This window comes from Trachemys scripta, chromosome 1, assembly GCF_013100865.1.
Source record: "Trachemys scripta elegans isolate TJP31775 chromosome 1, CAS_Tse_1.0, whole genome shotgun sequence".
NCBI classification, from domain to species: Eukaryota; Metazoa; Chordata; order Testudines; family Emydidae; genus Trachemys; species Trachemys scripta.
The window spans coordinates 110620579-110639191 of NC_048298.1; the positions used below are offsets into that span (position 1 = coordinate 110620579).

General features: G+C 43.0%; 1 protein-coding gene across 2 annotated transcripts in view; it reads right to left on the reverse strand.

Annotated features, from left to right (window-relative positions):
- Positions 1–12276: 12276 nt before the first annotated feature.
- RERG (RAS like estrogen regulated growth inhibitor) overlaps positions 12277–18613 on the reverse strand; it is a 121443-nt gene continuing 115106 nt past the window's right edge. For both annotated transcript variants that reach the window (XM_034781844.1, XM_034781836.1), the window contains exon 5: positions 12277–17625. In XM_034781844.1, the coding sequence (XP_034637735.1) occupies positions 17218–17625 (408 nt within the window). In that variant the 3' untranslated portion in view covers positions 12277–17217. The remainder of the gene's footprint in view (positions 17626–18613) is intronic.

Genomic DNA, 18613 nt, shown 5'->3' on the forward strand with positions numbered 1-18613 from the left:
GTGCGTACGCATGCATGCATGTGTTTCCTAGAAGAAGGCTGCAGACTTGCCTAGTCTCAAGCTACTAGCAGAGTCCTCTGGTGGCAGCTCACAATGCCACTCTAGCTACATGGATGTCTTTCTTCAACTGCAGCAGAAATCCCAAAGAGACAACCATTCCTGGGCTGCTCCCACAATCCAGCAGTGAAATGCCTCCTCTTGATGGATTTGTCAGTGCTGGTCAGGTACCCCCGCCCCTGTTCACTTTCTAAAGCTTTTTGTCAAGGATAGGGATGTTAGCCATGGTGCCTTCATCAGGCCTAATTTCCATTATGGAGATTGGCATTCCCCAGGCAGGGTTGTCTGGTCTGTTAAGGCTATATTTTGTGCCACTTCAGCAGTGCAAAAATAGCCTTAAGGCTGCTTAATCAGCCAATGGAGGAAAATGACTGGTTAAGTAAGGAGTATGGGAAAATTCTGTACTGGAATTTGAACTCTGTTTAATTAACATAATTGGTGGCATATGAATCTAGATAGCAATAAAACTAGATCTGGGCCTTTGCAACAAAATTCAGATCTGGAAAGGATCCAAATTTTAGGGATGTTCAGCTATTCTGTTTTTGGTTCAGCCTGTCCTAAAGACATGTTTCAGCTGTGAAATTTGGAAAAGAATCTGGTTCCAAACTTTTCCATAGTTTGAACCCATCCCTAACAATACTTCTGAAGTTCAGAAGGGAAACAGGAGGCAAGACTAGTTAGTCAGACATCTTTATTCAACTGCTTCTTTATCGACCTTTCCACTAGATAGCCCTGTAGTGCCATCCTCATGCTAATTAAAAACTGAAACTGCTGCAATCAACTAAAACTTGCATCATCCAAGAGCATGCTTCCAGCTAAAATAGGTACATTTTAGCACCATGGGCTTCACTGGAGTTTATATCTGGGATTAAGTTGGCTCTTAAGGTTTACATAATTGGTTCAGCTTTATTCTCAAATTCCAAAGTGAGGGAGAACAGATTGTCAGCCTTTCTCTCACCATATTTCTTCCTGCTCCTCTATTACAAGAATATTAAGAGAATATAGAAGTCTTGTCTTTCATCCTACAAGAAAGCATTTGCCATATCATACCATTTTAAAAGATGCAACCATAGTAAAGTTAGTGATGAGCAAAGCTAAAGAGGTTCAGAAGCTTTCCAATTGAATAAGTATCTACAAAATTCAGATTGTTTTCTCTGAAGTTTATCCAACTTAATATAGCTTAGAAACCAGACTGGAAAGCTAGGAGAGAAAAAATTCTTAGAACTTTTTGGGAATTGCCCAGGTTTGACCTACTGATTGTATAACTTCCAATTATAACTCTCTGTATTTCTGTTTCCCACTTTTCAACAACTGTCTTGGTGGGGCCATTCTAATGAATATCGAGCTCTTCTACAGCACTTTTCAACTGTAGCTCTCAAATCACTTTGAAAAGGAGGGTAAGTATCCTCCCCGGAGGCAGGACTTCCTAGAGTAGTTTCCTAGCCTTCATGAGTAGGGCTAAGCATAGTCAGGGCCGGCTCCAGGCACCAGCCCACCAAGCTTGTGCTTGGGGCGGCACCTAGAGGGGGGCGGCGCGGTGCTCCGGCTCTGGCCGCCGGGGAGAGCGGAGCCCCGGCCGGGGCTTGCTGCCCTCCCCCCGGCGCTCTGGCCACCCTCCCCTGCCGCGCTGGGTTGGGGGGGTGGCCGGAGGCTTTTTTGCCTGGGGTGGCAAAAAAGCCAGAGCCAGCCCTGAGCATAGTAAAAAACAAAAAAACCTCCCATCTCCTGAGAAAATGTCTTCCCAACCTACAGCTGGTATAGTTCACCCACTAAATCATTTTATGCACCCAAGATGAAAAAGCAGCATTAGCCATTCCTTAAGAAAGGTAAATATTCTTGTGGCTTTAGAAGCTAACAAACTTGTGCATCCACTTGCAATGTGACTTCCAGGACTGCCAGCTGGGAGAAACAAGCAGCTTGTGGGTGAATTTTCTATTCTGCACGTGCAGTGCCCACATCAGAAAGAGGATTTTTCTTAGGGCAGTCATTCATAAGGGATAGAAAAAAAAAATAGGAAAAACTGTGACCCTGTTCAAGCTAAAACCTTGGTTTGAGGCTGTAATATTTAAACATTCCTTTGGCTTGCTTTCCAACCCAAACACCATGATTCTAAAACATTAAAAAATCAACCTTAGGATTTTGTAGTTTGCATGTGAAATCATCTGTTTGGTTTTTAAGATGATCTCTGAGAGGCAGTTCTGAGTGCTGGGGGAACTGGCCTCTATTACCCAAAGAGCAGGCACAGCATGAGCAGAAACAGTGAAATCTTCCCTCTGCCACAGTCTGGCGGAACCAAGTTTAGAGGTGAGAAGGTAGCTAGATTTCCATGTCTGCTCTATCCATTGCCTCCCTGCTAAGAGTGCAAAGAAGGGCATATATTATAAGTCTGTTCCTGCAGTCCTTTCTCAGGTAAAACTCCCATTGGCTTCAGTAGGAGCAAGGGAATCCTCTAATTGAGAATGATCATAGTGGTTTCTATAGCCCCCCAACCCCCAGCTACTGCCACAGGGGGAGTGAAAGGGGATGAGTCTGGGAGGCATAGCTTCAGCGGGAGTTTTGCCTGTGTGAAGGCTGCAGGCTTGGGTCATGTTAACTATTCCAATTTTCCTGTCTGGTGTTCGTAACGTACTCAGCACTGCGTAGAACACATGCAAATAAAAGTATGTTTCTGCCCTTCAAGAGTTGACAATCAAAAAGATTTGAGGTGCAAAGAATTCATTACCTCTGGTGGTGATGGGAAGAGCGGGTGTTTAGGAAGGACTAGAATGCAGAAAGCATGGAGGATTGGTAAATTGGGTTAGGGACAGTGTTTCGTGAATAGAGGGCAGTGTGGCAAAACTACAGGAGGCAAGGGCTGGAGAAGGAAATGGACCACCCTCAAAAGTGACATCATAGGCGAGTGCATGATAGAATAGGCCCAAGATGTAGGTGAGGTTGGGGAAACAAATGGCATGGCAAAAGTTGTTAAGGTCCTTTGAAGGAAAGGATGAGAAATCCAGTGCTATCCGTAAGGGAGAGACAATTGAAGGGTTCACACAGGAGGCAGTTGGACTGATTGATGGATGAGGACAACCACTTTGACTGCCGTATTTTGGAAGGAGCAAAGTAAGTGTCAGACCAAAGAAGGACATCAAGAAAGGAGATGGCAAGAGCCTGGCAAGTGTTTTAGCCATTAGGACTGAGAAGGAAGGTTAGAAGAAGCAAGAAGATTTAGTGACAAGATGCCAAGATAAGTGCATTAGACATGGCAGATGAAAAAAAGAGTATTAAATAAGTGGCTTAAAATGTTTTTTGAAAAATAATTTTAAAAAGTTATTTACCTTCTGGCTTCTGAGCTATTAGACTGAACTTGAGTCATATTTTCAAGCATTTCCCTACAACCACAAGCTAGAACCACATATTTTTAATGAAAGGTACGATTCTCAGGCAATTTCTTAGCCCCAGGAGCTGGGACTTTTATGACATTCGGTGTTTTTCTTAGACTCACAATAAAACAGAGCTGGCAACACAACGGCACTGCAGCAGTTTTTGTACAGGGACCATCTATACACTAGCAATGAGAATAAGATCAGCAACTCTTTTCGGACCCTTAAGGCATTAAATAAGTTTGGTCACTCTTGACCTGGTGTGGATTGGAATTTGTGACTTAAAAAAAGGGAAGCATTTATTTTGATTTTAGTCTTCTTATTTGTACGAGAATAGCACTGAGGGTATGTTTACACAGCCTGCAGTGTGCTTACCAGCCTGGGTCAACAGACCTGGGCTAATGGAGCTCGGGCTGGGACTCTAGAAATATCTGTGTAGACAGCACTTGAAAGTTGTGGCTGGGGCTTGGAGTTTGGTCTCAGAAGCTTTTTTGCAGAGCACTAGTGAGAGCCCTGCTCTGTTGACCCAGGCTGGGAGGCTTGCTGCTGCGGGCTGTGTAGACACATTCTCAGAGGCTCCAACTGAGTCTGGGGCCCTACTGTGCAAGGTGCTGTACAAACATTTACTATGACTCTTCTCCAAATTACTTGCCGTCTAAATGGACAAGACAGATGAAGAGCAGGGATAAAAGAAGTGGTGTTGTTCCTAGTATATAGATAAGGAAACTAAAGCACCGAGATCAGATCCTGATCCAAAGTCTACTGAAGCATATGGGAGTCTTTCCATTAACTTTGGTGGCTTTGGATCAGGCCCTAGACGACTTGCATGGGGCCAAAGAGGAATTATGTGGCCATCTGAGAGCTGATCTCAGATCTACTTAGTCAACCACAAAACCACCCTTCTGTTTCATTCCCCTGAGCTACCCAGTGTCCCCAAAGTTTTTGCTGAATTTAGGTGGGGGGGGGAAGACTTATTTTTGCAAAACATTTGAACAGGCCTTACACTGCAGCCAACTGTTGAATCAGGGTTTCATTAGCTGCAGTGGTATTGTAAGCATAGACCCTTAGGGATTTTGGAAGCATTTCCTTGAATCTGAGAGAAATTTGCAAGTGGAGCAATCCGTATGCATTTGATCAAGGTTATTAAAAACACCTTATTTCATTCTTGGAAATGCACAGCTGGAGCCCTCGTCTATTTAAAACATCGCTGTTTTGTGCTTCATGCTTCAAGTGAATCAGTGAACCAAGTGGATCAAGTTCATGAAGATGTGTGAAAAGTGCAACTCATAGCACCCTCCTCCCCCAGCTGAAACCAGTGCAGTGGCTGTAAATAAAATCCAGATGCTAGCTTAAAAGGCATCAGCTACAGCTGGAGGCTCCTTTCGGTGGGTCGGTGGGGAGGGATGGCCAAGAACAAGTCTATTCAATCCACATGCAAGTTCTGTGGTGTTAAGGATCAGAGGTTTGAAAAGTTCATTGAGGCTGAGAGTCCGTTTTCAAAGGCCCGTGTGCCTTACCGACTTAGCTCTGGAGTGAGGCGTTGATACTAACTACTGACTTTTCAAAGTGCTTTTCACAAGGTTGAAGCACTTATATACTATGGCCAAGATTTTTCCAAAGTAACTAGTGATTTGGGGTGCCCAGCTGGAGTCCAGCGTTTCAAAGGACGGGTGCGCAACTCTTTCTGTTTAAAGTTGGCCCCTCCAAATCTCTAGTTGGCCTAGAAAGTCTTGGCCTCCTATACAGTTAGGGCTGAATTCCTAATAGGAATTTTGCCATTGACCTCTATGGAAGCAGGATCAGGCCCATAACGTCCTGCTTAACCTACAGAAAACCTTCTGTACATATTTTGTATTCTAATGTGCTGGTGTTAATTGTGATATCCTTATTAATATTCTCTGTTAGTAACATTACATTGTCACCTGTCAAGATGGCTGCATGCAGGCCTTGGATACTCTTGGCTCTACATACCTTCTCCAGGCCTGAGTTCTGGGTGAGTCTGAGAGAACCTAAGCCAATATTTGAACGTCTTCTCTCTGGTGTGCCCAAGCCCCAAACCACCCTATTCCAGGAAGACCCAAAACATCTGAGACTGTCTTCTTCTTCTTGACTCTGCCTAGCTCCCAACTCCCCCTCTGGTCACCCCATCCCAGCTCCTCAGTTCCCACCCTGCTTATCAAAGGACACAAAAACATAATAAACAGATGACTTTAGCAGCATTTAACTTTTGAAACATTATCAGCTTCTTAACAATTAACATTTTTTTCTGCTCTTGGTCCTTGAGGAGTCTCCTGATCAGCGGTGGCTCCAGGCACCAGTGCTCCAAGTGCGTGCCCGGGGCGGCAAGCCACGGGGGGTACCCTGCTGGTCCCTGCGAGGGCAGCAGTCAGGCAGTCTTCGGCAGCTTGCCTGCGGGAAGTCTGCCCGTCCCGCGGATTCAGCAGCAATTCGACGGCAGGTACGCTGAATCCGCGGGACCGGGGACCTCCCACAGGCGTGCCGCCGAAGGCAGCCTGCCTGCCATGCCTGGGGTGGCAAAAAAGCTAGAGCTGCCCCAGCTCCTGATAAACTTAAGGACAAAGTTGATGGGTAGTTCACAGAGGCACTGGCACATGCACACATACAAACACAGAGACTCCATGCCACCATGTACTTACTTTGTGAGCTTGCCACAACTGTCTGGGCATTAGCTGAGCAGCATCTCCTGCACTCCTGAGCTCTAAAAGGGTAGTTAGTTAGCAGATACGCAGCAAGGCTACTACCTGCAACATCAGGAGAAATGAATGAAAACAATAAAATCAAGGTGCGCATGTGCTCAGACTCAAGTCCCCCAAGATGGCGATACTCCGCATAATGTAAACCAGGCTACAGCTGGTCAGAAAATTTTCATCTTAAGAGTTTTCCACTGAGCAAATGTTATTTTGACAAAACTGACTTTTTTTTTCATGAAATCTTATTGATTTGGACAACATTTAGTTTTAAAAAAACCCAAATTGTGGGGATATTAAAAAAAAACAAAACACAATGTCCTCTTTCAAAGTTGCCAGAACGAAAGGTTTGAGGTGTTTGTGTCAGAATGACCTGTCATTTTGAAGTGTCTTTAAAAATTGATTTCAATGATTTTACATTAAAAACATAAACAAAATTTCAGGGGGAACCAGAATGACATTTCATAGAGAGAACTGTATTCTTGTTAGGCGTTGTAAAACTTTTTGGGCCAGATCCTCAGCTCATGAAAGTCAGCTACACCAGCTTTTTGCCGAGGGAACTGGCTCTCAACCTCCACAATAATTGTCGTTCCAGACCACCTGCCAAAGTCCTGGTGAGGGGAAAGAGAGAGTTAGAAAGCTAGTGACACTTTGAGCCACTGTTTCCCTAACATCCAGCCTATGAGAAATAAATGCAATGTGCATATGTCGGGGCTCATAAAAAGAGAGGCCAAATCCAAAGATACCCATTGACTTCAGTGGGCTTTGGATGAGGGCCTTAGTGAATTTTTGTGAGTAATAAAGCTGAAGTCTTGGTTTGAGGATGGGAGGATGCACAGGCAAGTTCAGGAGTTAACTTCAGAAGGCCTGGGGAGAGGGAGAGGCTGAACTAGAGACTAGGTAAAGAGAGAGCAATGGGAGATGCCCCGCTGGAAATTAAGAAAAGTCCTGGAGGAGAGAAATAGACACACACAGCAGGGAATGAGGCAGAGGTTGTGTGTGTTGGCATCAGGGATAGAGAGAGGGGCCTGGCTGGGAAAGTAGAATGTGATGTTTGTGTTCTTCAAAAGGCCACAGCTACAGAGCCAAGAAAAAAGACCCTATTCCGTTCATTCAATGTCTGCCTAATAAGATGCAGCTTTTTGAAAATTGTAACACAAAGTGGACTATTTCAAGCTTTATTTATATCTTTAAAAATGTGTAATTCTTTTATTTATTGATTGATCGATTAGCTACCTGCCTACCATGGGGCCAGTTATTGGTGCTTGTGGATTGGGTCTGACTATTCACAATGAACCAAATTCAATACTGACTTTAGTGGAAAATAAATTTGGCCCATTATTTGCAAGTATTTTTAATAACTCTCTGAAAATAGCCATTCTACTTCTCTTCTTTCCATTTTCAAAGAAGTGTCCTGCTGGTGAGAAGTATTTAGAATGAAAGCCCTATGGGTATGGTATGGGTGTGTGCAGGAAAGAGTGGCAGTGTGTATTTGGACAGTCACACACACTGATATCTAAATACATTAAAAATTCTAGATGAGCTACTTCTAGGGTTGAGAGAATAAATCAATCAGCGTGACCATTCAATCCTCACTTTTAGTTTGAACCTGCCAATTACAGGTGCCAATTAGTACCAGTCATGGTGATATTTTGTGAGGCGGATATTAGTTCCTTTGGAACTGATAACTAACTCTTCATGATGGTCACCTCACTTAGTAGCAATGTAGGCTAGATTTGATCCTAATGGTGAAAGTTTGGTATCCTCATACTAAACCTCTCTATTCCTCTATCCCTACTTCTCCCATCCCGGGAGAATGCTAATTATTTTCAGGGGATCCTGGATACACCTAGCCCACCATATCTTTGTGTATAAATGTCAGAATTCATAAGGGTCTTTAAGTGGTTTCTTTTCTGAAAAATGTCATGTAGAGATCTCTCCCTTTTTTTGCCCCTGTCTATAACTACCATTGGCATCTCCTCTGATATCTTCCCTATTGTGCTTATTTAATAAAATGTGCATGTCCTAACTGTATCTCTAGAGAACTATTGTCTTTAAAAGAAAGTGTCTGATGGAGGTTGTACACTTCACTTCTACTGCAATGTTGGGGGAAAAAGTGAGAGGAAATAAAAGGCAGCTTATGGCAATTTTTTTCTTAAAGAAACTCATATATATGTTAATACTTGTAGAGCATGTTCACTCCTGTTTTGCTCTTTTCAGTTCATGCAGGCATCTCTCCTCTTTACTTCTGGGCCAGCATTAAGCACATTAATGGCATGGTAAAAATATGCTCATCTAGTATTTCTAATAACATCTAGTGATTTCACATGTGCCCTTGAATTCTATTCTACAGATGTTAGTCCACTGAGGATGGACGAAATAGATTGTATAAAAAATTATATAAACTTCTGCCCTAAACCCTTGAACTTAATGCAAGTTAAACCTTTATTTATGTGTGATTAACTTTTCTTTATATATAAAAATAAATTTTCCATATACATCGGCACTTCTTGGTTCCAGTTCTTTCAGACCCTATGTGGAAGTAATTCAGATATCATAACAAATGATCATGTGTGTAATTGCAGAGCTGTGCTGCTGACTCACTCTGGCAGCCAGACCATGTAGGTCTCACTACCTCCAGCTCAGAAGTATAAATGCTGAGTGTCTTTTCTGGAGCAATATAGAGGACACACACACACACACACACACACACACACACACACAGCTCAGGGAAGAACCTTGAAGGCTAACATTTATGCTGGTAAGCACAGTCCTGGCCTTAGAGCTTCACTACATGATTTAAGAATAAAGGGGATCCCTCAGGAAAGGAATAAGTTTGGACAATAACCTGCGTGCATGGATGAAAGCACATGTTAGGAATGGGATGGCAACTAGAAATGGAACCTGCTCTTGTGAGGTTTTTCAACACAATTTTATAGATAAACTTTTGATAATCTGAGAGAAGAATACAGGCTTTTGGTAAAGCACAAAGATAGGAGTCACAAGGCTTGTTGTATTCCTGGCTCTGCCAGCGCAAGTCACTTAACCTCTCTGTGCCCCTGTTTCCCTATCAATATACAGGTAATGATACTTCTCTACTTTACAGGAATGTTATGAGGCCTCATTCATCCATCTACCTAAAGTGCTTTGGAATTCTTGAATGGATGATACTATAGAAGTTCAAAGTAAACACTCTGAGGTTTTATCTGACCCAGACTCTGAACTCTAAGGGACACAGTAGTAGCAATACTGAGCAACCGAAACTGAGTGACATTAACAAGGATCCTTAGTGCCTTTGAAAACTAGGCTGAAGTTATTATGTGACACACTGGCTAAGTATGTTTGGTCATGTCACCCTATAAGTGGCTGGACCAGACATGTGAAATAAACCATTTACTAGTACCAGATAACAGAGTTACTCTTAGTTCATGTGATAGGGGCCCATGCTTTTGGTTCTAAAGGTCCAGAGTTCTATATCTTCATTGAAAGGCTTGATAGGTGGTGTTGTACTAGCATCAGAATATAATAAATTTCAGAACTTAGAGATGAATATGGGACCTTTTTGCTCCAAAATATATCTTGGGTAATGTATTTATCTTGTCTAATGTCTGAAGAATTAAAGACAAAATATGTGCCATCCTGTTCTTTTAATAACCACTATACATTTGTAGCTTGTCATGTAGATAGAGCATGGAGCCAAGGCAATAGAGTTGTTAGGAAATTATTTTAAATTGTTTAGGGATAGCCATTTCTCATAGTTCAACATAACTAATTCTAAAACACTGAATGATCCAGAAGCTATATTTCCGCACTGGAATTAAAACTTGGACACCATAAGCCTGACATTAATTTCAAATTTCAACTCAGTTCAACTGGCATTAATAATAATATTTGCATTTCTTTTGGATTAAATTTGTAAAAATATTTTTACAAAAAAAACTGTCATGCATTTTATCTTTCTAATTATATTTCTGGGTGGACCATCAGCATACCAATGTCCTGGTAATAAATTATAATGCTTATGTGGAAAATCCTAAACTCCTTATTCGGGAAAAATTCCCATTGAAATGAGTGGGAGTTTAACCTGTACACAGGTTATATCCCTTGTTTGTTTTTATTTGATTGTACTCTTAGTCATTCCATCTGAATATATTTGACAACGATCTTTACCATGGTAACTTTGACTAGGGCAGAAGAGGTAGGTTGAAGCTCTAGATAAAATACAACAATAGTGACCAAGCCTATTAGACAGATCTATTAATCAGCCACTAACTGAAAGTACATAGCTAGCAATGGATAGATTGAACTCGGGGATTGCCTTACTCGGGGCTTGTCAACAGGGAGGGTATGTTATTGCACACCAGCTTGGGTGTAAACTCTAGCACGCATCAGCATGTCACACACTAAATGTCTGCTGGTGCACGCTAAAAGTTCCCTAGTGCATGATGACACAGTCCCATTTCCAGTCCTGGAGTCCAAAAAAAAAAAAAAAAAAAAGTGCCGGAGGAGGCAGAAGCTTGTTCTAAATGTTAAGATGGGAGGGGGAAGGCCAGAGATGCAGAGGCCCTGGGAGGAAGCAATGGGGAGTAGTGGTGGGAGTTGGGAGGAAGATAGGAGCAGTGGGGCAGACCATGGGGAGCAGGGAAGCTGACTCCTCACAGAGCCCACCCCATTCCTGTGTCCCCTCTATCTGTGCCTGGCAGGGGGGCTCCTGCTACCCAGATCCAGCTCCAAGCTTCCAGCAGCTCCAGCCCCTCAGCTGCCTACCCAGTCTGGTCCCCACTGAGCGCCCCCTAACCAGGCTCAGTACCAGCACCTGCCAGCTCAGAGGACACTCTGCAGCCACGGAGGGAAAGAGGCTCCTTTCCTGGCACTGGCTCCCCACATTAGGCACTGGCACCAGGGCCCTGCTCGCGCCCTGCATGGAGGCTGGGAAGTGAGCAGAAGTACCAGAATGGCATTCTAGGTCCCCAAAAGAGTCCAGGAATGGTGTTCTGGCAGAACCCAAGCCCTGCCCATTTCGAACTGCAGTAAGTCAACCCATACTAGAGAACATTTAGTGCATGCCAGCATCGTCCCCATGGGCAGTTAGTACGTGGCCTGCAGGTGTGTGCTACAATTTCTATTTCAGCTTGTGCATGCTAATGCACCATGTAGACAAACCCTTGGAAGTGAAGATGTGACCATAACTTCTTGTTCCTGAGCAAATAAATGCTACTGCCAATAAAACTGACACACTTGCAAAGCTATAGTTCTAGCGCTGAAGCTTGGAGATCAATGAATAGAAGTTGTTACTGTGGATGCAAATAGTTTTACCACTATCAATGAATTAAGCATCAGATCTCCCAGGAGTTTAGGGAAATGTTATTCCTCATTTATAGCTAAGGAACTGAGATGGCGAGTAGTTATGTGGCTCACCAAAGATCGCACAGAAAGTCTGGGATAGAACTCAGTTCTCTTGACAAAGGTCCTGTACTTGAACCAGAAGACCATTCTTTCCTAACAAACATTCATATCAAAGTCTGTGGACTAGTAACGTGTTAATGTTTAAACTTTCAAAATCTGACTGCAACACAATGTCTACCTATTGTATTCTCATGATGGAATACTTCTGCTATGTAGCCATAGCCTCTTTATAGGTACAGATTCACCTACAGTCTCCGACAATCCTGGAGACTGAAGTCCCACTTTAACCACAGCTATTCGATGGTAAGCTTGCACTATTGATGATTTTTCCACAATACCCCACCAATCTGCCTCAAATCCAAGGTGGAAAGGGATTGCCTATAGGGTATAGGGAATAGGGTAGCTATCTCCCTGTCCACTCAGTCATTGACTCTACTAGGACTGCCAACAAAGGGCTTGATTAATCCTTAGTGTAACCCCACTGAAGTCAGTGGAGTTACACCAGAGATGAATTTAGTCCAAGGTGACACTTACTGGTGTAAATCATGTAAATCACTTCTATGATACGGACCTATGCCCACTAGAATCAAGACTGAACTCAATTCCCATAGGCCACCATCCCAGGCAGTTAGTAACATCACAAAGTAAGTGGATGAATTTCAAGCTCTTTGCATCTTAATGGCCATATAGTTCCTGCTTGGCATATGTAATGGAAATAAAGCACATAACACCAGAGCTTCTAAAATTACACTGTTTTTATTATAGATTTACTTTTTCAAAGAAAATAAGTCAGCTACACCAAGCTGTCAAGGAGTATTGTTGAAATAAAGTCTCTATATCTTTACAAATGCTTTTTTTTTCCTCTTGAAAGTTATGTAAATAGTTTGAGCCATTAGAGAAAGAGAGAAGAACTAGAAAGTCTATGTATACTTAATCTTTAGGATCTTTCCCCCTTGAAAGCTAAGAATTGCAGTACTGTAATTTATTTTGCAGGAAACTTTTTGAGTCTAGTTGATGAAGCAGTTATAGTTTAAGAGCCTGATTCTTGACTCTACTCCAGCTGTTTGGCACTGCCCTAGTGGCACATCACAACTGGAAAGCTGGCTTACCTGGCCCTTGCAGGATTCCCCATATGGCACAGGGCAAGCATAGAAGCTCGACACCACCCATGTCATAGGGGGTGCTCCCAGGAGAAGGGGGCATGGTTTAGGCATCCCTATGCCCTGGTGATCCTTAGTTGCCAGGGGAAACAGCCTGAATGGACCAAGAACTGGGGGAAACACTAAAGTGTTTAGCGCCATTTCCTGCCCCCCCACGCCTAGCCTTCAACTTTACTGAGCCTATCTCAGCTACAACTTAGGATCTAGCCTGACCATATTTGAATAAAATCTCCACAACATTTCCTAGGGAAATGCCAGTCACTGTTTCAGGAAAATCCCATTTCTTCTCATAGGGGTAAGACAATTTACCTTACATATAAAGGAAACTGATTAGGGCCCTAGAACAGTGTAGTTGGCATCCCTCCGCCTCCTTCTTAACAAATTTAGTGCTAACAATAGGTGTCACTCCAGAGTGACAGCTCTGGAGGCTGAATTCCAATTATCCCTGATATTTGGGAACAGCCACATCTGGGGGAAATCCTGTCTCCAATGAAGTCAATGGCAACCACCCTGAACTTTATGGCTTTGACCCACTTATCACTTACATGTCAGGATAAGGATTGCACAGACCTTTGTCAACCAATTTCATGCAGGCAACCAAATAGCCAGATTGCTATAACACTTTTGATCAGCTTTGAATTGCTATAATTGCTAATGGTCTAAAGCTCCATATTCCCTTATAAATGCTATTGCATCTATTGGATGTCTAGGTGTTTTGGTGAAATATCTGTGATTCACACCAGTTAAACCGATCTGTTCACTCTGGGCCAAATCCTGAACAGGTTATTGAGGCAAAATTCACTTTGACTTTACCTACGGTAAGACCAAAGTACCATGTTTCAAAAGGTATTTAGGTGCTGAATTCCCAGAGGTAGGCACCTAAATATCTTTAAAAATCTGTCTAAATAAAAACTGAGTGAGGACTTGAGGATTTGGCCCCTTGTTAATTGAAAGACAGAGTATCAGAGGTATCTGGAGGAAAATGAACATGCAAGAGTTCAATACAGAGAGCAGTGATTTTCTCTATTTTTATATTGTTCTTATATATTATCTATAGGCGTGGGCCTTCATATTCTTGTATGTCAAAATACATACAGTTATATATAATTTGGTACAATATATGTGCCGAGTATATATGTACCCAAACCCCACATACAAACATCCCCAAATTTGGGGAAAGTTTATCTTGATATGGATCCAAACTTTATGGTCTCTTCCCCCCCACCCCCTTTTCTGTAATGATTGCACCAATCCGCTAGATATGAACACCCCAACTTGGAGAAAGTTTGGATCCTGATCCAAATCTTGCAGTATGGGCATCTCTAACTGTTTATTTGTGACTTCAATGAATCACGATCAATGATGTTGAACTAATGAGGAAACTTCTTTAGGGGAAAAGTGCAAAAAAGGGGGACGGGAAATACCATTAAAAAAGAAAAATTGTCAGTAGGAATACAAGTGAAGGCTTTTAATTACCCTGTTTCCTGCTTGAAAGATCAGTGGATATGGGTTCACTTTGCATTTGCACCTTTCAACACTTCGGCATTTTCTGGCTCATTTGAGAAATTGTAGAAATAGGAAACTTCTACAGAACAGCCAATAATAAATTACAACAGCTAGAGAAGCAGTAAATTAGACTGTAGTCATACTGTGTTACAATTGGCTTAACAATCAGCCCATTAAACAGAGGAAAAACAACAGCACTCTTAATTAAAAACAAAATAGAAACAATACCCAAATCACAAAATAGCCCCCATTTTTTTGTCCAGTCATCTGTCATTTGCAGTAGTCTCCAACCTCAATCTTCACAAATAAACGTTGCTACTTTTAATAGAGGGTCTCTCCTTAACAAGTAAGACACGTTTGCTCAGCATGATGTGTTCTTTCAAAAGGGATTTCATTACTTCCCCATAAAATAATGTTAAAAGGAAAGACACATTTTCAAGGGACATTGTCAAGAAATAAGATAATAATTTACTATTTCTTTAGTTGACAAACCTTCCTACTACAAACATAGTCATCGCCTTTTAAAAAGTTAATTTTGTGTGTGTATTTTCATCTGCAATTTTAATCTGAAAATGTAGTCTATCCAAAGAGCATCATGACATCCCATGTTCTCTCTCACTGATCTTCAAATCAATTTCCTCAGTGTACAAGTAAAATAATGTCACTCCACACACACCCATTGCCAAGTCTGCAATCTTGCCCTGGGATGTAAAGGTAAGGTCTGTTCTTTTGGGCTCATGTGATATCACATTATTAAAGATTACAGGAAAAACGTAGGTCCTGAACCTGACGACACTTTCTCATACATATTAAGTTAATCACATGCATGTTTGCAAGATCAATGCCATAGTTAACAAGTGTTGATGCATGAGCCAGAACAGAATCTGGCTCACTCTCCCATAGCTATGTTGACTCTGCATTGCTAACAGGAGTAAAAAAAGGCAAAACCTGATTGTTGTCACTAAAGTTAGCAATATGACTGACACGTTTTGGGAAGATCTGTTGAATGAGAAGGTAACAATTTGTTGCTCTTCTGACCAGAGCCATGCTTTGAAGATTCTATTGTAGTGTTTGCAACAGAAAACGTGTGAGCCTATGAGAACCAAAAAGAAGACTTACTCCACATTCAACAGCCTAATTTCACTGTCCCAAATGTGATGAAGTTCAGAAAGTAAACGAAGAGCATATAGGTCTTTAAAGTACACTTGAGTATGAATTCCTTCAATGACAGTCATCAGAGAGAGTGTTAGTGACATTGTTCGAAAGAAAATGAACTTGACAGAGTCTCTTTAAGTCATTCCTGGTTTAAAAAACTGATTTAGGACTCCTGTTTCCTGCTCACCTGGAAGCAGAGGGCTTAGTCCACTATGCTGCCCCTTATGTGTTCGTTTATACTTGTGCAAAGTGCTAACAAATCGAATATCACCACTTGCCTACCTCTATGATAGCATTCTCTGTCCATTTTTCATTCTCCTTGCACAGGCGTAAATTAAATGACTACACAAGGTGCCAAGCAGTGGAGAATAAAGCTCAGAGTATTTGCATAGAAGGGGGATGTTAATCAAAGGAAAGAGCTGCTCAGACTCCTATTAGTGGGTCCACCCAATTGCCTGTGACTCTGCATGATGGTAGTCTTGGTTCCATTCCTAGCTGCCTAAAAGGGTGTAATGTAACTGCTAAGAAAGAAGCATAATCTGAAAATTCTTAACTACCTCCTAATTCTAGCTCCTATATATGTGTGCGTATGTGTCTGTCTGTCTCTCTCTTTCTCCCCCTTTTCCCCCTCAAGAGGGCCCCAGAAATGCAGCCAATAGGTGAGGAAAGTAGAGGGAAAGCTAAGAGCTGGCTGAAGCCATAGGGATGGAGGAAAGGAGAAAATTAAAAAATCAGATCAATACTGTTAAAAACTCAAAAAAGCCTAAAAATGTCTTCTCTGCTGGTTTAAACTAACCATTGGCTCAAGCCATAAAATGTAGATCTGTGTTCTAAACACCTGAAAGTCTGGGGCCTTTTGGCTTGTCCCATTGTAAAGAAAGGGGCCATTTACATTGTATCTGCATATGAGTTTGGATTTTGAATTCTCAGTTGTCCCAGAATTTGAGGCTTGGGCTGGGCCTATCTTTAGTTTAACGTAAAAGTGGATGCATCATTTTGGATAAAGCAGCAAAGTGGAACTTTCATCAAAAACTCATAACTAACCATAACCGAATCTCTGGAGCTTCACTAGTAGATTGGTTATCTTTGTTTGATTCCCACCCTCCACCCTCACACACAAACTTCTGTTCTTTGAGGTGGAATGCTGAAATTGCCTTCAGAAAAGTTATTTATGTTCCCTGCCCACTTTTGCTGATTTGAGAGACTTGGAAAACCAGCCACATTTATGTCCTTCAGACCTATTGAAATTCACCCATCACCCCGGTTGAAATCTCTACTGTCATGCAATATTTTTCCTATTTTAAATACATACCTAAGAATGTAGGCACTAGTATTGGGCTGGAAAAATAATACAAGAAAAGAGGAGTTATAATAAAAGAAATTGTGTGTAAATTTAGTGTTCGTGAAATGTGCCAGAATAACAATTTTGGAGAGTACAATAAAGCAGTCTCCCAGGTGATTCAGTCCTTGGCCTCTCTGCTGAGGATGCCTTGAAGGACTGAGACTCATTACTCATAGGCCACTGAGCAGCCATCAGAGGATAATGATTTTCAATCATTACCAATCTGGGCTGGATTGGAGCCAGCAACCTAGCTGTCTCATTACCAATCCTTTGAGTCATCCAATCCTTTAGAATGTCTCTATGATGTTGGATGGAAATGGTGTGGCGTGGATGCTACCACTCAAAAACCATTTAAATAAAGTAGAAAGGAATCTGCCCCATATACTCAAAAAGGGATGCCGTGATTTTTTTTTTTAAGTAAAGCTTTGACCAACTTTTATTTTAATATGTCCTGGCTGCCTCTTCCCCACCCCAACCTAATCTTCTCTACACTGGTTCTCTACTTAGTTACAATTTTTTTAGCTGCTGATTTTGGTGAGCATCTTGTTAATCGCCTGCTTGACGTGGGTGGTAGAGCTCCGTCTCCGAGTCTTGCCCTGGACCATCTTACGACGCCGTACCTCACGGCAAAGCTCATAGAAGGCCTCCATGATGTTGCCTTCACCTGTGCAAGCAGAGCACTCATAAAACGCACATGCCAGTTCCGTGGCCAGCTTTTCTCCTTCTTCTGTGCTGACCTGCCTGGAGTGGTCCAGGTCTGCTTTGTTCCCCACTAGGATCAGAGTAACATTCTTGGGTTTTTTAACTTCATCCAGCAAGTTCTTAAGTGGCAGCACTTCCTCAAAGCTGCCCCTGTCGGTGATATCGTAGACTAGCACAAAGCCTTCACCCCATCGTACGTGTCCTTCCTTCTGAATAGTGTCCTCCTGTTTGGAAAGAAGGACACCAGTTTAAGGAGAAGATCATGCACTGGCTGAATACAGTGAGAAATAAGCAGTATTCAGGACAAGCCCTTCAGGTAGACATCCGTCCCCTAGGCTGGCCTCTCAATAACTGAGCAGGGTGCAAAGCCATTTATACCTGGGCAACGTGGATGTAAAACTACAACTTTTCTGATTTTACATCCATTCTGCAAAGGTGGAGATGACTGCACAGGGTGCAAGGCAGTGGAGAATCAGACCCTAAGGATCTACAGCTGTGAGCGGAATAACGTTGTTGTATGTCCCTGTAGTAGATTTTGAGGAAAACTCTGATAGGTTTGGATGGGTTTCTGGTGGTTTTCAGTGTGAGCACCTGCCAGTGTTTGGTAAGAGTGAATGGTGGCCATGGTGAGGCACAATCTACAGTGTTTGTTTTGGTGGGTGTAGCTTACAAGTTATACTTGTGTCCTGGCTGTGCATGGCTGACCATAGTGTATGATCAGCTGGCTGTAGGAAGTGTCTGTTTGCCACCTATATCCAGGGCCGGTGCAACCACTAGGCAAACTAGGCGGCTGCCTAGGGCGCCAAGTGGTTGGGGGCGGACAAAAGCACGCTCCAGGGCAGCGGTGGAGTGGAGGTGAGCTGGTGCAGGGGGGCGCGGGGAGGGCCGCCTGCAGCAAGTAAGGTGCGGGGCGGCACACAGGGGACCCGCTCCCCACCCCAGCTCACCTCTGCTCTGCCTCCTCCCCTGAGCATGCCACCCCACTCTGCTTCTCTCCCTCCCAGGCTTGCGGCGCCAAACAGCTGATTGGCGCCGCAAGGCGGGAGAAGCGGAGCAGCGACGGCGTGCTTGGGGAGGGGGAGGAAAAGAGGTGAGCTGGGGTGGGGAGCTGCCACATGGCTCCCCGGGCTGGGGGGTAGGAAGCTGCTGCGGGGTGGGGAGGCACCTCAGGGCAGAGAGCTGCCATGGGGGGGTGCCTCAGGGTGAAGGGGG